At 37.6% G+C, this 19,434-nt stretch overlaps 1 protein-coding gene across 1 annotated transcript; it reads right to left on the minus strand.

The window, feature by feature from the left end:
• Nucleotides 1-6,908: 6,908 nt before the first annotated feature.
• LOC140230880 (long-chain fatty acid transport protein 2-like) lies at nucleotides 6,909-16,484 on the minus strand. The gene is made up of 7 exons (XM_072311025.1): nucleotides 15,809-16,484; nucleotides 14,418-14,624; nucleotides 13,560-13,721; nucleotides 13,054-13,178; nucleotides 9,362-9,562; nucleotides 8,074-8,167; nucleotides 6,909-7,111 (listed from the first exon to the last, which is right to left on the minus strand). Exons 1-7 carry the CDS (start codon nucleotides 16,287-16,289, stop codon nucleotides 6,909-6,911), a joined length of 1,473 nt encoding a protein of 490 aa, XP_072167126.1. The 5' UTR covers nucleotides 16,290-16,484.
• Between the last annotated feature and the right edge of the window lie 2,950 nt (nucleotides 16,485-19,434).

Genomic DNA, 19,434 nt, shown 5'->3' on the forward strand with positions numbered 1-19,434 from the left:
AAAAAAAAAACAAAAGCAAATAAGAGGGCGGTAGGCCTACTCTTGAAAAGTTCGAGAAAGTGTCAACAACAATCCATGGAAATGGTAAACTTTATACTCCCACAACTTGGAAAATAAGGTGTTTAAATAATAACTTCATCATCCCAGATCACGACTATGTATCAACGTTTTCTGTATTTTGGCACCGTGTGCAAAACTGGTGTGTTGACGTGAAAATTTCGGCAAGTTTCCTTAGCCCTTTCTCCCTTCCCGTTGATATTTGTTAAAATCCTGATTTAGTTCTTTCCTTCCTCCCTTTCTCATTCTCGCTCCCCCCCCCCCCCACCGTCCTTCTATACCCCTTCTCTCTCTCTCTCTCTCTCTCTCTCTCTCTCTGTCTATCTATCTTTTTATCTTGATATCTTTGCGCGCAGTTTCGAGAGTCTATTCTGGCAACATTTCTTCGGGGAATTATTATTCCTCACTACATAACTTAGCAAATCGAACACGACAGGGAACATGATATGAGACATCAACCCATGCCACGTTTAATCGAGCACAATGCCAAGTCTTCAATGGGAATTCTATCCCTCGAGTCATATGCAAGTGAACGTTCAGATATGATTCAAGTCTTCAGGATATTGCATGATATGGAAGATTTTGATCCAGGTGTTCCCTTTGTCGTTAATGATCAGGTCACACACGGTCATAAGTTTAAGGTATAGTATTGGTTGAGGTGAGAATTCAGCTTTTATCTTTTTGCGAGATACTTCACTGTATGAAATGGTTATAAGCATACAATTCTAGGAGCAATTCAAAGTCTATTTGATGAAAATCGGTTTTGAAATGATGTCCAAAAACAAAATAAAGCACAGCGATCCTAAATAAAAAGGTAATAAAAAGGTGCATAAATGATGAAAAATCATTTATACAGGTATAGTGAGAGTCTACAATAATCCGAGATAAGTAAAGAAAAAAGAAGAGCAGAGAAAAGGAAAGAAGAAGAAAAAATAAACTTTAAAAAGAAGCATGACCCCCACCCCCCCCCCCCAAAAAAAAAGGGGGGGTTTTACGTTTGGTACTTCATTATACCTGATTTCTTTTTTCTTTTCAACTACAATGCTTTATCTAGATAACTAGATAACAAAATTTGAAAAGTCAATGCATTACGAATTCATTGGGCAGTTATTGATTATAGGCCTACACTTGTACATTGATATTCCCCTGTAGAAATAAAAAGTCCTTTTGCAAATCATTAGAATTTGGCTTAGGTAGATTCAAATTCTGATTTGAACGAAGTGAATAATTCAAAATTCCTCTAGAAATATTATCAGACATATGGGCAATTCCATGGGAATGTGGACATGGCACTAAAATTTCAAGTTTATTATATTGCAAAAGAATTACTCATTATGTATTACCCATATATTGAAGTTGAAGAAACTCAAAGAATTATATCAATCGGTCAAATATTTCCCGAGAAACAGCTACAAATGTTCAAGACAAGTTTTCAGTCATCCAAATTGCTAAAATGCATGCTTAACTTGATATACATTTTTTTTAAAGAAAAATCCTGCTAGCACTTCAGTTAAATCATTTTAAAGAAGCATATTGGTTCTACTTCAGTCTCCCATGAGAAAATTTCTATGCCACCTTCAAAAATTTTTTATCACCACCTGAAAGTTCAGCCCTTGAGCCATGTAACGCGAGTTACCGAAACAAAAAATATTTTTCATTCTGAAGGAAACAGTGGAGGTAATTTGTTGGGAATCATAATTTTCTAAATTCATCACACCCTGATACTGTACACAGGATGTTGACTTGAATAAACACTGTCATCACATTAAAAAATGTCAATGAAAAGTGTAACGCGAGTTACCATGTAACGCGAGTTACCAGTATGTAACGCGAGTTACCGACTATAAACACAAGTTTCCACCAACGTAAGCAAATTTTAACACTTAATTGAGCTATATCATGGTGAAAACAATCAAATCTAGTGTTATACATACTATGCTGGACTGAAACAAAGGAGAGTAGCCTAATAAACTGTGATTGTATAATACCATGTGATTGTATAATACCAGGCCACTGATCACATGCCACATTGAGGAGTCTAGCCAGGCTTTCACTGCATGTGTACATGTACATGTACATCCAGCAGTGAACGAGGTTAACCTAAAATTTATCTTCTGAAATTCCTGCATTAGTATTACAGAATTTTTATTACAGAATGCTATAAAGCAGCAAGTGTTGGTTCTAATACTTATTCGGTGGTCTAGTGAAAATGACGCCTGTCCGGAGATCAGGAGGTTGTGGGTTCGAATCCGGCCTGCTCAAGTATGTGTGCCCATGATTTTTTATCATGGCTACTAATAAAACACTGATCAATTCAGTTTTTATTATGTTGATGTAGGGCAATTTGTCAATTAGTTGCAATAATAACATCTCAACGAAAGAATTTCATGAATTTGAATAATTATGCAGTACCCGCTGCATGATATAAGGATTAGAACCAACACTTCTTGTCGGGCGGAAGTTCGGTGGTCTAGTTCCGAGATGATGCCCGTCCGGAGATCAGGAGGTCTTAGTTCGAATACTGCTCGAGTATGCACGCCCATGACTTTTTTTGTCATGGCTACTACTAAAACACTGATCAATTGAGTGCTTATTTAAGTTGATGTAGGGTAATAAGCCAGTTCGTAATTACACTGTAGCTCATGTACACATTGGTACAAATGACCTTTCTTTTCTCTCAGTTGGTTCGGCACTTCACTCTTTTTCAAAGCGGCATAATGCATAAAACTTGCCCGACATAACAATTTATGGAATTCATGTTCAAAAAAAGAATGAACTTGCATTTGGATCAGGGGATCAGAATACTCCCATCAGTTTATAATTTAGCAAGTATCCATTTCATTGTTTTGTATTGAATGCAGTAACAGCTTATTTCCTTTTATATTGCAAAATACCATTCTTGCTGTCAGGTGGATGTGCTGGCAAGCATCATTTAGATAAGGATCACATGAATAATCATCGCATCACAGATGCTTATATCAGTGAATTTACAAACCTAAATGCCTGTTGGTACAAATGAACTTTTTCTGCTCATGCGCAAAGTGGAATTACGAACTGGTCTATTTGTCAATAAGTTGCAAAGAAATTAGAGTTTTCAAAAAGACAGAATTTTAATTTTTGAAAGATTGTAGGCTTTTTTGTAAACTTGTCAATAGGGTTTGATACTTTTATGTTTTGTTTTTAAAAGAATTTCAACATCTTTCATTTTTACACTCTGAAAATTATGTACTTATACACCTAAAATCATCTGGGTATAAATGAAACATATTCAGGGTCTCTTTGAGGAGTGAAGCTCTTTTTAGTCTTAAACACATTCTTCTTTATCAATTAGGTTGATTAGCAAAATATTTGTTTAACATTTATTCATTTTACTATGTACTAAGCATCTCTCAAAATATTCAACACAAGATTCAGTGCCATCAGAACAGTTGTATGTCATCAATTTGTGTCACCCTGTGTTAGTGGACATAATGTAACGCGAGTTACCGTAACGCGAGTTACCGATATAAAGGCTCCCTACATTTTACCAGGTCATTGTTACTCAACTTTGATAGTGTTAATTCATGAGTCCTAACCCACTATCAATTCAAGGTAGGAAAACTTTTATCAGGATTGTCTAGTATGAGGAGACTTTCCAAAAAGAGGCCTTTATAGAATTGACCATGTCCTTTTTGTGTAACGCGAGTTACCAAAATTAAATGATTCAAGAATCCCAACATGTTTGTCCTTTATTTTTCTTTTTGGATTTATTTAGTTGGTGTATGTCTACCTAATCAATGATGAAAAAAGTAACTTGTGGATCCTTCCAATTACAAAGATATTGGCACATTATCCCATAAATGTACCCATTATTTGTAACGCGAGTTACCGTGGAATTGCCCATATGGTTTGGGGAAAAATATCCAATATCTTAGTCATCATACTTACAAGCTTTTTTTTAGCGACATTTAAGAGATTCCCTATCCACAATATCATGAATATTTTGAATAGAACCAAAAGAATATGAATTTACTCGTAATCGTACGGCAGGCTCTATTCTGTAGTTTTTTGAAAGGCTGACAAAGTGTGTTAGCACTTTAAGTGTACAGTACATGCAACGTATAAACTCATTCAATGACCACTGGAAACAGAAGTATAATTAATTTAATCTAAAGTGCATAAACTGACCACCCAGTGGATACATTTCATTGTTTTTTCCAATGTCTTTCATTCATTCATTCATTCATTCATTCATTCATTCATTCATTCATTCATTCATTCATTCATTCATTCATTCATTCTTTCATCCATTCATTCATTTCCATTTCAAAACATAACAACGCTTACAAAATTCAGAATACAATTGCTTTGCTACATTGTGTGTTATACATTTTTAATGGAGGGATCATAACAAGCAAACACAAGGCTTGTTGGAAATGACCCCCTATACTACAAACAATCATTATCAAATTTCGACGGAGCAACAATCAGACAAATTCAAATGATAAAACAAAGGTGATAATTGAAAAGAGTAAAAAAAAAGGCAGAGGAGGACTGCATACCTATAGGCCTATACAATACATATTATTTCAGGTACATTTCATCAAAAATAAAATTCTACGAAGTCTTTTTTAAGTTAACTTTAAGTCTTACTGCTCTTGATTGATGGGAGAACGGTATTCAAGAGAAAAAGGCCAGTGTAAAATCTGGAAGATTGTGCTTTTGAAATCCGGTCTAATGGTGTGTGAATATGTCAGGCTTGGATCTGTTAAATGACCCTCAACAAGGTTTTTTGGGGCGTGATAGGTAATTCACGTAAAGTGCACTCGATACGTTTTAGTATCACCTCTTCCTTCTGAAACTTGTTAGTACAATGAGTAGCTGGGTGGGCTGTTTTAATTTGCAAATAATGAAACACGAGCTGTCTTCGTTTTCTTTTCTTTTTTCCCCTTTTTCAAAGTTTTAGAATGTGCCCAAGATCTTCTAAAGAATCAAATAATGTAATCTTCGTTTCTCTTACTGGTTGTGGTAATAGTTCGTTTACGGTCATTTGCTAAAAACGCGTCGTGAAAGATTGAACAACATAATTGGGTCCCATAGAAGACGTGGATGATTTTGTTGATTGTGTGTATTGTGACCATCAACAGCATGTTTCATGATAATTTTATAGTATAGTACATGATATAGTTTTTAAAGGTAAACGTGTTCCTGACACTATTCCAACACTTAACTCTACCTCACATACTTGATTACAGTGTAATTCATCTCCAAGTTCATCTTAATTGTAATAAACGGAGTATATAAAATTGAGGGGAAACGCTTCAGGTTTCATCAACATAGGGTAGAAAATAAGCCAGACGGATTTTGAGGCTTTAATTAGTCCAATACTGAATTTCTGATTGATCTACACACAAAATTGTTTAAAGCTCGAGCATAGTTTTTAGCATTAATCATATAGGGCCTATTCATAGTGGAGGTCATATTTCTTATTTGACCTTTTTAACATCATAAATGTGTTTTTTTTTAATGATATTTGCCCCTACATGGGAAATGGCACATTCAAGGGTTATAAAGCTTCTCAAAGAGACACTTTTGAAAATGATGCCCTTTGGAGTTTTTTCAAAAATAAATCTGCAGTTTCAAATAGTTTTTCATAAGATGAATACATAGATGCAGGTAGTTATTCTTGATTAAGGGGGTGTCATCATCACCTTATTGCCTAAAAGGTACTGCAAAACACTTTTATTTATCAAACAGATTAACTTCATGCATTTTGAGCTGTTTCAGTGCTGGCCCAAACAAAGAAATACATTAAAATGACACAATCATTCAAAGTTGTGTGATATTGATGACTAGTTTCTACCAAGATCTAGTACCACAAGAGCATAATAAGAAAACAAATTGTTGTTAAGCAGAGTTGGGGGATAGAGGTGTGAGGGGTAAGGGGAGAGGAGGGGGTAGGGGGAGGGGGGATGGATTTGACAGAATAGATCAACATAAACCAGCAGAGCTTGTATGGGATGAATACTTCCCATTGACTTGTGTGCATTGCGTGCATTCTCTATACGGCTCACACGGGTAAATAATTCCCCATAGAGACGTGTGTTAAAATTCAAATTTCAAAAAATTCTGTAAAATAGCTGTGAGAAATGAGGTGTTCATCTTCACTAACCTGGATAAGTGAGCTATACCCTGTCATCCATCAAATTTCCAAGGCAGGTCCTTCTGCTCAAACTCTGTCCAAGAGTCCGCAAAGCCAGACTACGAGTTCTTTTCACTCAAAATATCACCTGTTTTCCGTACACGCACCCAATGAAATATAGTCCCTTCAAATTCCATGAGAAAAGTTTTCATCTTCAAACTAAAATGCAGTTTGTAGAGGAATTCATACTCAATATCTGCAGCTATTCAGTTTTATGCCAAACTGCATTAGTGATTTTTAATTAATTTTTTTCTTCATTTATTTTGGTATCTTTGGTACGAATAATAATTATGTGAAGGGGTCTGGGACATTCCATTTTATTTACAGGTGTGAGCCCTTTAATGATCGCATTTATCAATACTAGGCAATGATTATTTTTTTTTTAAGGAGATGTTGCTGAATTACAACCAATGATTACCAAAAGCATGTCTTTTCCCATTTTCTTTAATTATAGTATAAATCAATAGGATATTTGTGGGGTAGAGACCATGCACCTTCTTTATTCTTTGCCCGTTCTATATGCCGCTTTGTATGATATTACTAGAGACACATCACTTCCCACTCTCTTGCTGATATTGCGCTCGTTAGTCAACTTGACTGTTGAGTGGTAAGACTTATTTTGAGCTTCAGTCCCAAAGGGCTCAAGAACTAGACACTCCCGCGCAAGAACTCACCTGAATGTGTCACCGAGACGGTCTCTGAAGTGCAGGTATCCTTCCGCATCGATGAGCATGAGATCCGCCGTGTTGAAGTACGCGTCTCCGGGGACCTTGACGTCACGCGCGATCTTCTTTGCAGTCTCGTCCGGTTTGCCGGCATAGCCGTCGAAGATCGTGAACCGGTTCAACTGGATCAGGAGCAGTCCGGGTTGCCCTGTGTTAGGAGAACCAAGCTGTGGTACTAGATCCAAACTTTACGAGAGGATTTCAGTTGATTGTTACGCTCTATGCAATTTTAGTTTGGGCTGTAATCAACAATAAAGAAAAACACACCTCATCGGGGAAAATTTGTTTGTTTGTTTGTTTTTAAGGAGAGCATTTGTATATGAAGTACAAAAGAATAGCAGCAAAACTAGTAGTGAAATCTGCTTGATAATGCTGGTTTTACCATTACCATTTCATCGAAACAGCTGGTAAAGTAACAGTCTTTCGTCTATTTGTTTGTTTGTTGTTTGGTTGGTTGGTTGGTTGTTTTGGGGGCAATGTTGGTGGGGAGGCAAAGTCCTATTGTAAAGAGGCGTTATTAGGTTTTTGAGGATTACCATATTTTGATATTTCAGAAAAGTCGTTTAACTGTCGTCAGTGTCTCTGGCAACTATGTAATTGTGCTAACGATAAGCTACTTGCATCCAGACATTGTGATGAATACGATGAAGGGGAGGGGGATGCTCCATTGTAGATAGGTTTTTAGAGAATAACCATGATCTTGTGCCTCAGAAAACTTTTATTAGTGCCTATATTTTCAACTTGCCATGCGCTAACAATTCAAAAGTGATTTACCCAATTAAGTTCCACAATATTGTTCAATTCAGTAGTAACTGAATAACAAACACAAAATATGATATTAGACGGTATTAATTTCAACATGCAAAGAATGTTGATCAAGTAACGCTCTTTGCATGTTGAAATTAAGACCGTCTTATATCATAATTTGTGTTTGCTATTCAATTTAACCTCTGTACGGATAATACATCTCGTCGCGCTTTGAACATCGTGTTAGTAGGCGATGTTAATACGATAAAAATTGTCATGATTTATTATGTTTGTGCTGAGTCTCGCAAACTAGAAGCGGTCATAATGGATATGCTATGGTATGTGTCATATCAGGATCCTTACCAACGGGCACGTGTATGCATCGTCCGTTCGAATCTCGCAGCGGTTGCCCCGTAGCGTAGTCGTACTCCACTAACTCGATATTGTCGCTAAAAGTCTAAGAGGAGAAAATCATTATTACATAATCATAATAAAGTGCTCTAAGAACAAATTTGATATACGGTTGTTTGCGTGTTGCACACGGTAGGGCCATCAGAATAGTTCGATTGTTAACAAAGAAGGAAATATTAACGAAAAACAGAGGGCATTAATCTCTACAGTTTATTTTGTTATGATAAACCTCATGATGGTCGGAACTTTACAAACCTATACCACGGCCTGCACCAAAATAAAATGTAACGTTTTAGAACAATGGCATATACGAGATGTAATAAGTAAGTTTTGAATGGGAAACATTAGGCCCTAATCCAGGGAGATTGAAGGTCAAACTCCCTGACCAAACCGGGCGGTAAGCATCGCTCGTTTGCGCGGAGAATAACAGTCGAAAGAGCCCACGGCGGCCGTTTCAAAAATGCACTACCACCATCGCCGTAGAGAGTGTTAAGTAACTTTTCAAACGTAATTCAACGAGATCTACATGCCACGAATAATATTGATTCGGTCATTTATTCATATTTTGGCTATTTCTGAACCAGTTTTTCCCCAAACAAACGTCGCCTATGTATATATTAAAAAAATAAATCATTCAACACCAGGAGCCTATATTGTTATTCTCATTCTAGCTCGCAGACTGGTGAAATGTCCTGAAGTGCCATCCCCCTTCCATTACTGTACCTCCTCTTTAACAGGGAACAATGACAAAGAATGATGACAACAATATTAGGGAGCTAACGATACCATCTTGCGCAGATCAGCTATCTTTGTAGCCTTTCCTGTGGCTCAAGGTTATGTTTCACCATGACTCGTCTTATTCAGATGAACGATATTTCGAGGGTATTTCAAAACTGGGTAATTCCAGGGCACACGTACATTCTAGCGAGCTTTAAATCCAGACTCCAAGTTAAGGTGAAAGTCCGCTGGGTTATCTATTCAACTTAACTTTTCTGAGGCAGTAAAATCACACATAATAGAATAACACATATAGAATATAAGACGCTTAATTCATTTTCCGTGAAAACATGTGAAACTTGTCAGTTTCATACATTTTCTTATTTTGTGTCATACATGAATGAAAACTTTTTCCAGTTCTTTTGTTTAAAACTTTACTCCGCCTGAACAAAGATTGGAATTCTACTCTAAAATTCGGTGCCATATACACTATACTAAGTAAAGACTGTGTTGCCATGGATACCTTGTGAAACCAGCCGTATCTCCCAACCACGCCTCTCTTTCCGTCCGTGTTGACGAAGTTGTGCGACAGCTCGGTGGACCCGTAGAATTCTGCGATGTGCTGGATGTTAAAGCGGGTCTTAAACCGATCCCAGATGTCGGGTCGCAGTCCGTTCCCCACTGCCATCCGTATCGACTTGCTGTAATGCCCGTCATCTGGTCGCTAAAAATGAATACATGTAATTATGTAAAGTATACTTGTTCTTTTAATATTCTACGGTCATTTTAGGAGTATTGGAAGGATGAATAAGAAGGAAAATAGGTGAAAAGACAGGTGACGAAAAGAGGTGTGTGTTTAATTGACTTAGCGGAACGGAACAATTGTTTTGTTATCGCTATCATCAGTTAATTCATTATTTCTATTATGAAAACACGACAAAAACAATAACTATTTCAACACACACATTTGGATGCAGTATATAGCAGTAGTAATAGTTGTAGGTGTTATACTTGCTGCAGTCCAAAGGATTTATTGTAGTACTAACTTTAGTTGTTGTTGCAGTAGTTGCAGCAGTAGGACTACTGACTGCAACTACAGATTTAGTAGGACTGCAGATTTACTAGTTTCGAACATCGCTAATCTATACATGTATTTTGATATTTTATGCTAAGTTTGCATTGACTTTGGTGATGAGAATAAAAATCAACAATGTAGGAGAATAGCAAAATTTCATAAACAGGGCACACAGAATAATTAAGTTCACATGTTATGATGGAATATGACCATATTTGCAAATTAGATGATTAGATTTCTAATGTCATCAGTTTACGTCGCGTTAGATCGAGAGATCTCCGAGAGCGTGCCGTACCATCACACCATACCATATCCACGCCAGACGAGCGTTCGAACGATCCAAAAGTGTACCGTAAACTGGAACACTTTCCGATGTGCTCCAAAAGCGCAACTAATTTAGAAGTTGACAATACATGTATGAGAAAATGCGCGTGACACGCACATACGTCATAATGCAAAGAACTGATTCCCTTTGTTTGGGACACCTGTAAATAGAGTAAAGCGCGACAGGTGCATGACCCAGTTGCTACAAAACGGGTGACCTCTTCTAAAAAAAAAAAATAAATAAATAGATAAAATAATAACAATAATGATAATGATAATAACGAGATATGAAACTCGTCACACGGAAGACGAGTTAGGTGATACGCTTGGGGTCATCAGATGTCGATCATCCGTGACCGACAAAGAAAAGAATGTGATATAGCACCTTAACGTTACGATGAGATACTAAGTTGAACATTTTTGAACCTACATTATTCAGATCACATTTGTTTTTCTGTCACACAAACTAATTGGAAATTCTGTGCGTGTGCGACTAAGTGGATTTACAGGCTTTTTGAGTACGTACAGTGCATTAACAAAGTGATCCTCGACACGAACAAATTAAACATGACAATTAAGTGTTTCAATAACCATCCGGGCTATAACTGTGGACTTTTAAAACATGACCTTGGACCCTTATTTACATAACCAATATGACTCCCTCTAATCTTTTTATCATAATTGATGTGATCAGTTCAGAGAGCTCTTACAGCTATATACAAGCCTGTGAGATCTACCAGCAGTAAAACCAATGAAGCCTCCGATACAAAACAAAGGGATATAGAGCAAGTGTGTCTGTTTACATGAGAATGTGATTTATACCTGGACGAAAGTGGCATTACCTCAATTAAAGAGAAAAGGGCAAAAGAAAAACTATTCTTCTTTCTCATCCTATGATGTTAATTGTTTGAAATTTCACGGGCCAAACGTACGGCTCCAGCGAAAGAGACAGTGCCTTTAACCATGTAACTATAGGTCTACTCCAACCAAGAGTACACTTTGAAGGTAAGCTTATACGTGAATGATAATTAATGACGATCACACGTGATCGACACGCATTCAAAGGGGACAGTTAGAAGTGAAAGGAGTGCTTAATCGTCTCATTAATTCCTAATCAATGACACCCCTACATAATAGGCATACCATAATTTCTCATCTAAAATCAATGGTAGGACTCATGCACCATTACTTGTATAGTGCATAAACTTTGTTTTTGAAGCTTTGAGTGAAACGTGTCATAACATAATTCTGTAATTCCATCAGCAGTGATTGACATAATAAAAAAGAAAGACATATCACAGTACTGAACGCTTAGAACCTAAGGGGGGTATTATAGCATGATACTTGGTTCTTTACTGCCAAGATGCCAACAACACCCATCACCCATGGCTACGCATAGAGAAACAGCCATGGCGAAAATAAAACTTGACTTTTTCATAGCAGAATGACACAGAACCCCTCAGTTCAAACACACTATAATTGGCAGGGAGGGACATGAAAAAGTTCATTACTTAATACTAAACAGCGCATGCATTCCTTTCATGTGGCGCGAGATACCTCTATATATAGCAACATAAAGCCTGTCTTCAACTCCGTTGGTCGAACAATGACAACCTGAAATTTCAAAGAGACGAGCGAGACGCTATACACCTGGCCTAGAGTTAATTTATTCAGTTCTCATTCCTACTTCAAGTTGGGTTATGTTATTGTAATCATTCCCATCTGCAGTATAACAAAACCAAACTGAGCGAAAAGGGGAGAGAAAAACGAGAGGTGGCAAAAGAAAAACTGCACAACTGCAATCAATGACATTGCGTGTGACAAGTGAAGCAAATATATTAGATGTTATAGCAGTGTTTTATAAGCATAAACAGACAAATAGACAGACAATGATGACAAATTTAAAAACCGTCATCTTTTGTAATATGCATAAAAACATAGAGCTCTTACAGCTTTATACAAGCCTGTGAGATTTACCAGCAGTAAAACCAATGAAGCCTCCGACACAAAACAAAGGGATATAGAGCAAGTGTGTCTGTTTACATGAGAATGTGATTTATACCTGGACGAAAGTGATATCTCAATTAAAGAGAAAAGGGCAAAAGAAAAACACTTCTTCCTTCTCGTCCTATGAGGTTAATTATTTGAAATTTCACGGGCCAAACGTACGACTCCAGCGAAACATGTAATTATAGGTCTCCTCCAACCAAGAGTACACTTTGAACGTGAGCTTATAAGTGAATGATAATTATTTTATGACGATCACACGTGATCGACACGCATTCAAAGGGGACAGTTAGAAGTGGAAGGAGTGCTTAATCATCTCATTAATTCCTAATCAATGGCATCCCTACATAGGCATACCATAATTTCTCATCTAAAATCAATGATAGGACTCATGCAGCATTACTTGTATAGTGCATAAACTTTGTTTTTTAAGCTTTGAGTGATACGTGTCATAACATAATTCTGTAATTCCATCAGCAGTGATTGACATGATAAAGAAGAAAGACCGTATTGAACGCTTAGAACCTAACCGGGGGAGGGGGTATATTATAGCATGAGAGCGCTGAACTCTCTAAATCTGGCATGAGTACGGTACAGTATGTATTGGATTGGTTCGCCTTTGAGCGCTCGTACGCGGCCAGTCCCTCTTCCGTTAAAACGTAAGAAGCTGTAAACTGCCCTAATTTTCTTGCGTGTTATACCCAATATTGCTTCAAGTTGTACCATATTTTATCGTTATGTAATTTCCACTCCCCTCTCCACGGTGAACATGAGCAATGAGTGTCATTTCACGCTACAAGGAGGCCTACCTCAGGTTGGGCTAGTAGGTATCTGCAGAGCTCCCCGATATACTGAAAGATGGTTGCTTCGTGCTTTCGGATGTCGTCCCAAAACCGAGATGCAGAAAACTTTCTGGCTATTGCTAGCGTCCCTCCTGAATTTGAAGAGAAAATGCGTTTCTATACTTAAAAACCATTCAGACGAAACCGTGATACCAGCGTTTTCTTCCATATCATTCTCTACCTCTCTCATGTGTCACGCTCGAGAGTCATTGCATATGTATATACATCAAGAACAATCAGAACAACATGATCAGGACGCCAGGCTAACTTAAGAGTTAATATAAAAACCCACCCACCAAAACAAATTATCAGCAGAATGGAGTGTTCAGGGACAATACGACATGATATTCAAGCTGGCTTTGATAAGCAAGTCTAATATCAGACAAACAAAGCAATGGAGCCTTCATCTAAATCGGAACTGAGATCGGTATGGAAATGTGAAAGTTCACGTTTTCGCGAAAGGGAGAAATTACCTGCAAGAAAAATGGTGAGCATGCCGACGAGTAGTGCGGCCGAGTGGTAGAGTGGTAGAGCTGTGTACACCACATCGTCCGCCGTGTACGGAGAGTAAGGAGCCGACAAGTGCGACGCAGAGATGATGCGCCAAAACGTGATGTGGATCGGCTTCGGAAGACCTGTTAACCAGAATTCAGAGAACCAGATTCATACATCAAGTCCGGGGCGAGGGGGAGGGGCGGGGGAGAGGGGATTTCGTTGCAAGAATTGTTATCATTAAAGTAATAAAGTTACACCCCTTTAATGCACTGACTGCATATCTTATATTGGAGAAAATTAGATGGAACTGTTAAATTAATTTTGATCACATCTAGAGTACATGAATCAGAAGAAAAAAAAATTATCCCCCCCCCAAAAAAAAAGAAGAAAAGAAAAATCCATTTTAGGAGGGAAACAAATGTGATGCCAATCTAAACGGAAATTAGAAGATCAACACGTGCTTTTTTTGTCAGCTTTGTCTTGACTCTCGTCTGCGTTGTTCTTGTGTCTTTTTATCTGTGTGATTAAATTCATGCGATCGTAAATGTTATGGGATTGACCTTTGAAAGGATCTACTCCTGATATATTTCCCTTGTCTCACCGTAATCTATTCTGTTTGTATGGTTCCTTTACAATGAACTTTATGTTTGAAGTTGATTTGCACACTACCTCATAGCGTTGCAGTCAGCCATAAATTGCGTACTGTCTTTTTCCGGTACACACCTGTAAGACCAAGGTTCAACTCTCACAATATATCACACTATCAAATAGTTGACGTCTTTTTAGGCAAAAGTGCTGCCGTTTGATAACGACAGCGTTAAACTTGCAGTCATTACCTGTAGTTCCCGAAGTGAAAATATAAGAAGCCGTCTCCTCTTGCCTCGCCTTGACTCGGGGAATGGGCAATGCTCTGGTTTCCTTGGTATCCACAACGAAAACATCCACTGGGAGCCCATCCTCCGGGTTGGCATCACCTAGCAACCAGACCTCTATTCCTATCTCCCGCAAATTTGGCAGAATTCGTCGCACAGCCGGAAGAAATTCTGTAGAATAAAAAATGATAGATATCATCATTTACTATTATCTCCTTAACAACGGGTAAAGAATAAAACGAGACACTGGTCAATCTGTTGTTGTTGATGTTGTCTTTGTTGTTTTTGCTACTATACTGTTGTTTGCTTTTGTTGGCGCGTGGATAAGTATAATCAGTGCTTATCATGGCTTATCAAAAATAACCTTTAGCATCAACATTTGTCATCACAATTAGTAGTATTTTTAATTATCATAAATGAAAAAATGAAAGATTTCTCACAAAAATGCAATCTTCAAATTAAAATTTTAAGACACATAATGAAACAAAATCATTACAACATTCTACAGAAAATAATGTGATCTGAAGCATAGGAGAGTTGTGACGTTTACGACAAAAAGCGAATAAAAAAATCTAAGTTTTACTGAAATCGTATTTTCTCATGAAAACAAGATGCTATCAAAGTCAGCTTTTTAAAGTTATTACCCTTTGTTGTTGTCGTGATGTTTGTTTGTTGTTTGTTTGTTGTTGTTTTTTTTACTTAGGCCTATATGCTACTAATATTTTTCTCAACAGCTTCGGACGTTAGTGACATGCGTATAGTAGTTACATTTTTTTTTGTCGTATAATCATCCGGCTACGCTTAGATTTCAACCGTTTTACATTGTTTGTTTTTTTATTATTCACATTTCTCTTTGAATCAAACTTTCCTGAACTCTTATGCGAAATATACATTAACTATACTAGTACATCGTTGTTTCGTAATCCGACGCTTGTGATGTGCGTGAAAAAAGCGATATGATTACACTCATTACAATTAAAATTCCGTTCCTTATACTACCTTAAAGCTTGCCCTATGAAAGCCTTGCCTACAATACATAGCAATTAAGAATCAATGCACGCAAACGGTTCCTAGTATAAGAGGCATTGAAAATGACCAGCTCAATGAAATAGCTCTTGGAAAAGTAAATATCGATTCGAATTTGAATACATTAGCCGCATTGATACAAACAAATTAGCAGGATGACGATCGCGCTCCACATGTCGAGATTTACTATCCGCTAATTTGTGTCCTTATGAATCCCCCTAACGGTGACCTTGTGCTAGTCCAGATAGTGTGAGATGCTCACGTTACGACAGAGCGCTATATACTCGATAGTCACAATCAAAGATGAAAGAGTGATCACAATGATTTACCAGAACCACACAGCAGAGACTTGGCTCCACTTAGTCGTATGCACTCAAGTAGAGCTGCAGGTTTCAGATTCGTGTTCAGAAGGCTCGATATGACCCCTAACTTTGCCAGGGCTAACCACATCCAGGTGAAAGCCGCCTCGTTGTGCATCAACACGGCCACCACGTCGCCTCGACCGACTCGACGCCTGCTGCCGATCCATCTCGCTAGGTCGTCGGCCCGCTCGTTGACCTCGCCGTAGCTGTAGCGCTCGTCCTGGTAGAGCACGCATGCCTTTTCCGGATTGCTCCTCGCGTGCTCTTCGAACACGTCGACGTTCGTCTTACCGGAAAGGTTGAGGAGTTCCAGTCTCTGCACGATATCGAAACTTCGCTTGAGCATCCAGAGATCATGCCATATCAGCGGGTGTTTTTGTTTGAGGTACATCAGACCGGCTGGAAGGGCCACCGCCAAAGCGGCGCGGGTACCACCTCGCTTTCCCATGTTGACTTGCCTGCATGGAGTTGCAGTTGAATCAGTGACTTGTCGATGTTAGCATAAGACATGCAGCTTGCCTGCTTTGGTACGCTTGTGAATGCGAGGAACGCCCGAGGAACGCTCGGTAGGTGCATACAGCCGTTTCCCCACACTTGAGTCGAATCTTACAGGGTACCAGCAAAATCTTATCTGTTGCATCACTAAAAGTTGAGCCCAGAGTTTAAAGATCTTTACGAGGTCACTGGAAATATAGTTACTTGCACAAGGCGGGAGAGGGGGTGTCAGATTATGTTATCTCAAGTTCACCAGTTACGGCGCTTAATCACAATATACATGTATTCCATTTACACGCCGCAAAACATGACCTTTGTACCATTACCAATCGCTTCGCTTTCTCAGCCTGCACATTATTCTTCTCCATTCAGTCACAAAAGTCACAAAGACACACACACACACACACACACACACACACACACACACATACACACGCTCTTGCAAACAAATACCCACAGACATGAAAACATACAAGCATATACGATCTGTACTGGTACATTGATATGTATAGCGATAATTTGACGGGAGGGGGCAAGAGCTCGGTTCTCACAATGTCATTGCCTGCATTCTTATATCTCCCATCGCCGAAAATACAAAATGAGTTGAATCTTGCACCAATCATTTCATTATCATTTTATTTATCAGTAATGCCAGGGTTAAGTGAGCCCTGTTTCTGCTATTGCCCACATTATTCAATTTAAAGTAAATTGACGATAAATTATGTTTTCATTTTATTTTATTTATTTTGTATTTTGCCGTGGAAGTGATTTTTTTTTCTTATCTTTTTTCTATTGCGAAGACGCAACTTTGATAAATCCTCAACGAAGGAACACATTTCATTTCTGAATAGCAGGGCCCCGAAAGGGGGTCTGTTAAAAAAAAAAAAAAAAAAAAAAAAAATCGAAAAATAACAAAAACAATGAAAACCAATGACTTTTTATATTAATTATAATAGGCCTATCAAAGGGGATGTAATGGGGGGAGAGGGGAATTGATCTTTGACCCAATCAATCACAAAAATACCCCCAAGACACACACACACACACACACACACACACACACACACACACAAACGCACACAATGTTTCTGTCTTTGTTCCCTTACTGTGCCCGGTATGGGCGACCAAAAAGAGGCCCTCTTTCCCTTTAGCAGAATGCTGAACTAGCAAAACACACAAACACACACACACACACACACACACACACACAAATAGATAAAACGTTGAAACAAAAAAATGAAAATCATGCATAAATGTTTTTTTCATCATCTTTTATTCAAAACAGTCATAAAGAAATATGCAAGAATATGAGAGTTGCCTCTTTCCCCTCTGGTTGACAATTTTCTCATCAGATTTAAATGACACTCGTTGCACTTCCCAGTACTGTATGCATTAGACTTGCAGCGTGTCAGACATTAAGCTTGTTCATTTGATCTTCCAAAGTTTTCTCATTTCTTGCCTGGTTAGCTGAAACAATTTCACTCATTATGAGGCTCCGGCAAACATGTATTTGGAAAACTTCTGATTTCATAACTTTATTGAGTTCATTGATTGTTTCTTCAAAATTAGAATAAAAACATTTCAATCCATATACTACACTGTATAATCATAATCATTTTACACATCGTTTTATCAAGCATGACCAACACATTTTTCTTGCATGACGAAAGACATTAGAACAATTCAACAAAATATGATGAGGTATGATTTCCAAGATACACAATCTTAAACATGTAAAGTTTTGGAACTTTTTATACACTTATTGAAAGAAAGACTTGCTTCATAATGCATGTAGTAATTCATATTTTCAATGTAAAGACAATTATTAGTTCCGTTCATTACACTTCATCTAAATTGAAATGTCTCAAGTTTGTTACTTGTATCATGGGTACTGCATCCCTAGATTACTGATTTCTTTTCTCCGTCTTTGGTATAATTATGATGCCTTAAGTTGCATGTCTGTCATTGATGACATAGTGAAATGTCAGAAAAACAATACAGTAAAGATGTCATCAAACTCGGACATAAAGTGAAATACGAGTGATTGAATCTCAAATGAAGTTCCCTTTATTCTCCCAAACCAGTGATATCTAGTCGCATTCACAATATAATCATTCAACTTGGCAGAGTTGATGTAATCACCTCACGAGTCTCCAAATAGACAAAATGTCCACAAAGTTTCTTCTTTGATTTAAAACATGATTTTAATATGTGGTGTACAATCCAAGGAAAGAGTTGTAAGTGCTGACATCGCCTCTATTCGCCTGTGCAGATGAACCCCAACTCACTGCTCGATGAAAATAAGTGAAACTTCAAGATTCCAGAACTTTCTTATCTTACTTCAGAATGTCGGTTTAAACACGGTGTGGAGTCTTACTTCTAGAAAATTCTGGCATGCTCGGGTGCAAACAGGTAGAATTTTGCCGATGCGAGATGTAAGTCAAAACAAGCTTGAGGTATATACGATAGAAAACTGAAGTAATCCAGTTTGAGAGATGCATGTACTTTAGTTAGGCGACATGGTGTCCTATAGATACGGGTAGAGGTAAAGAGAAACATTCCAGCTGTTGGTTACATTTCAACAAAGTTCTCTCTATGCTAACATCGTGAAAATGGACATTCATGTATGCAATAAACTGTATATTGTTGATTTTTTAAAAACACAATAAAATCACACTAAGAACTTAAAAAATATATGATTTCCATACTTCCTCTAAAACATAATCTTATTTACAATATATATTCTTACAATTAAAGCTTTTTGACAGAGTTGTTTTATTTTCGCTTCTGAAAGCGAAGGTGAACTGTTTCATATTTTGACACAGGCATGGCGCTTTTGGAAACAATTTACTCAGGTTATAATAGTAGATCTTATGGCATCGTTACAATTATGGTAATCTTGCTGTCTTCAGTTCCTCTTGTAAGGCTTTTAAATAGTCTTGTTACGATTTGTTTCTGATGTAAAATTAATGTTAACTTTTTTCTTTCTTCTTTTTTCTTAATGATTGAAGTTCGATGAGTATACACATAATATATGTATATGAAATTTCAGTTCAGTTCAGTTCTATTTACGTGACATTATTTCAGAACGTAGGCAT

The sequence above is a fragment of the Diadema setosum genome, chromosome 7, assembly GCF_964275005.1.
Source record: "Diadema setosum chromosome 7, eeDiaSeto1, whole genome shotgun sequence".
Taxonomy (NCBI): domain Eukaryota; kingdom Metazoa; phylum Echinodermata; class Echinoidea; order Diadematoida; family Diadematidae; genus Diadema; species Diadema setosum.

Bases quoted from the DNA above. Each gene is read 5' to 3' on its own strand.
- LOC140230880 (XM_072311025.1), bottom strand. From the start codon at position 16,289: ATGGGAAAGCGAGGTGGTACCCGCGCCGCTTTGGCGGTGGCCCTTCCA. The intron at 13,722-14,417 runs GTAATGACTGCA...TCTGGTTAACAG, and splicing joins TTTCACTTCGGGAACTACAG to GTCTTCCGAAGCCGATCCAC. The intron at 9,563-13,053 runs GTAGGCCTCCTT...ATTCATTTTTAG, and splicing joins ACCTACTAGCCCAACCTGAG to CGACCAGATGACGGGCATTA.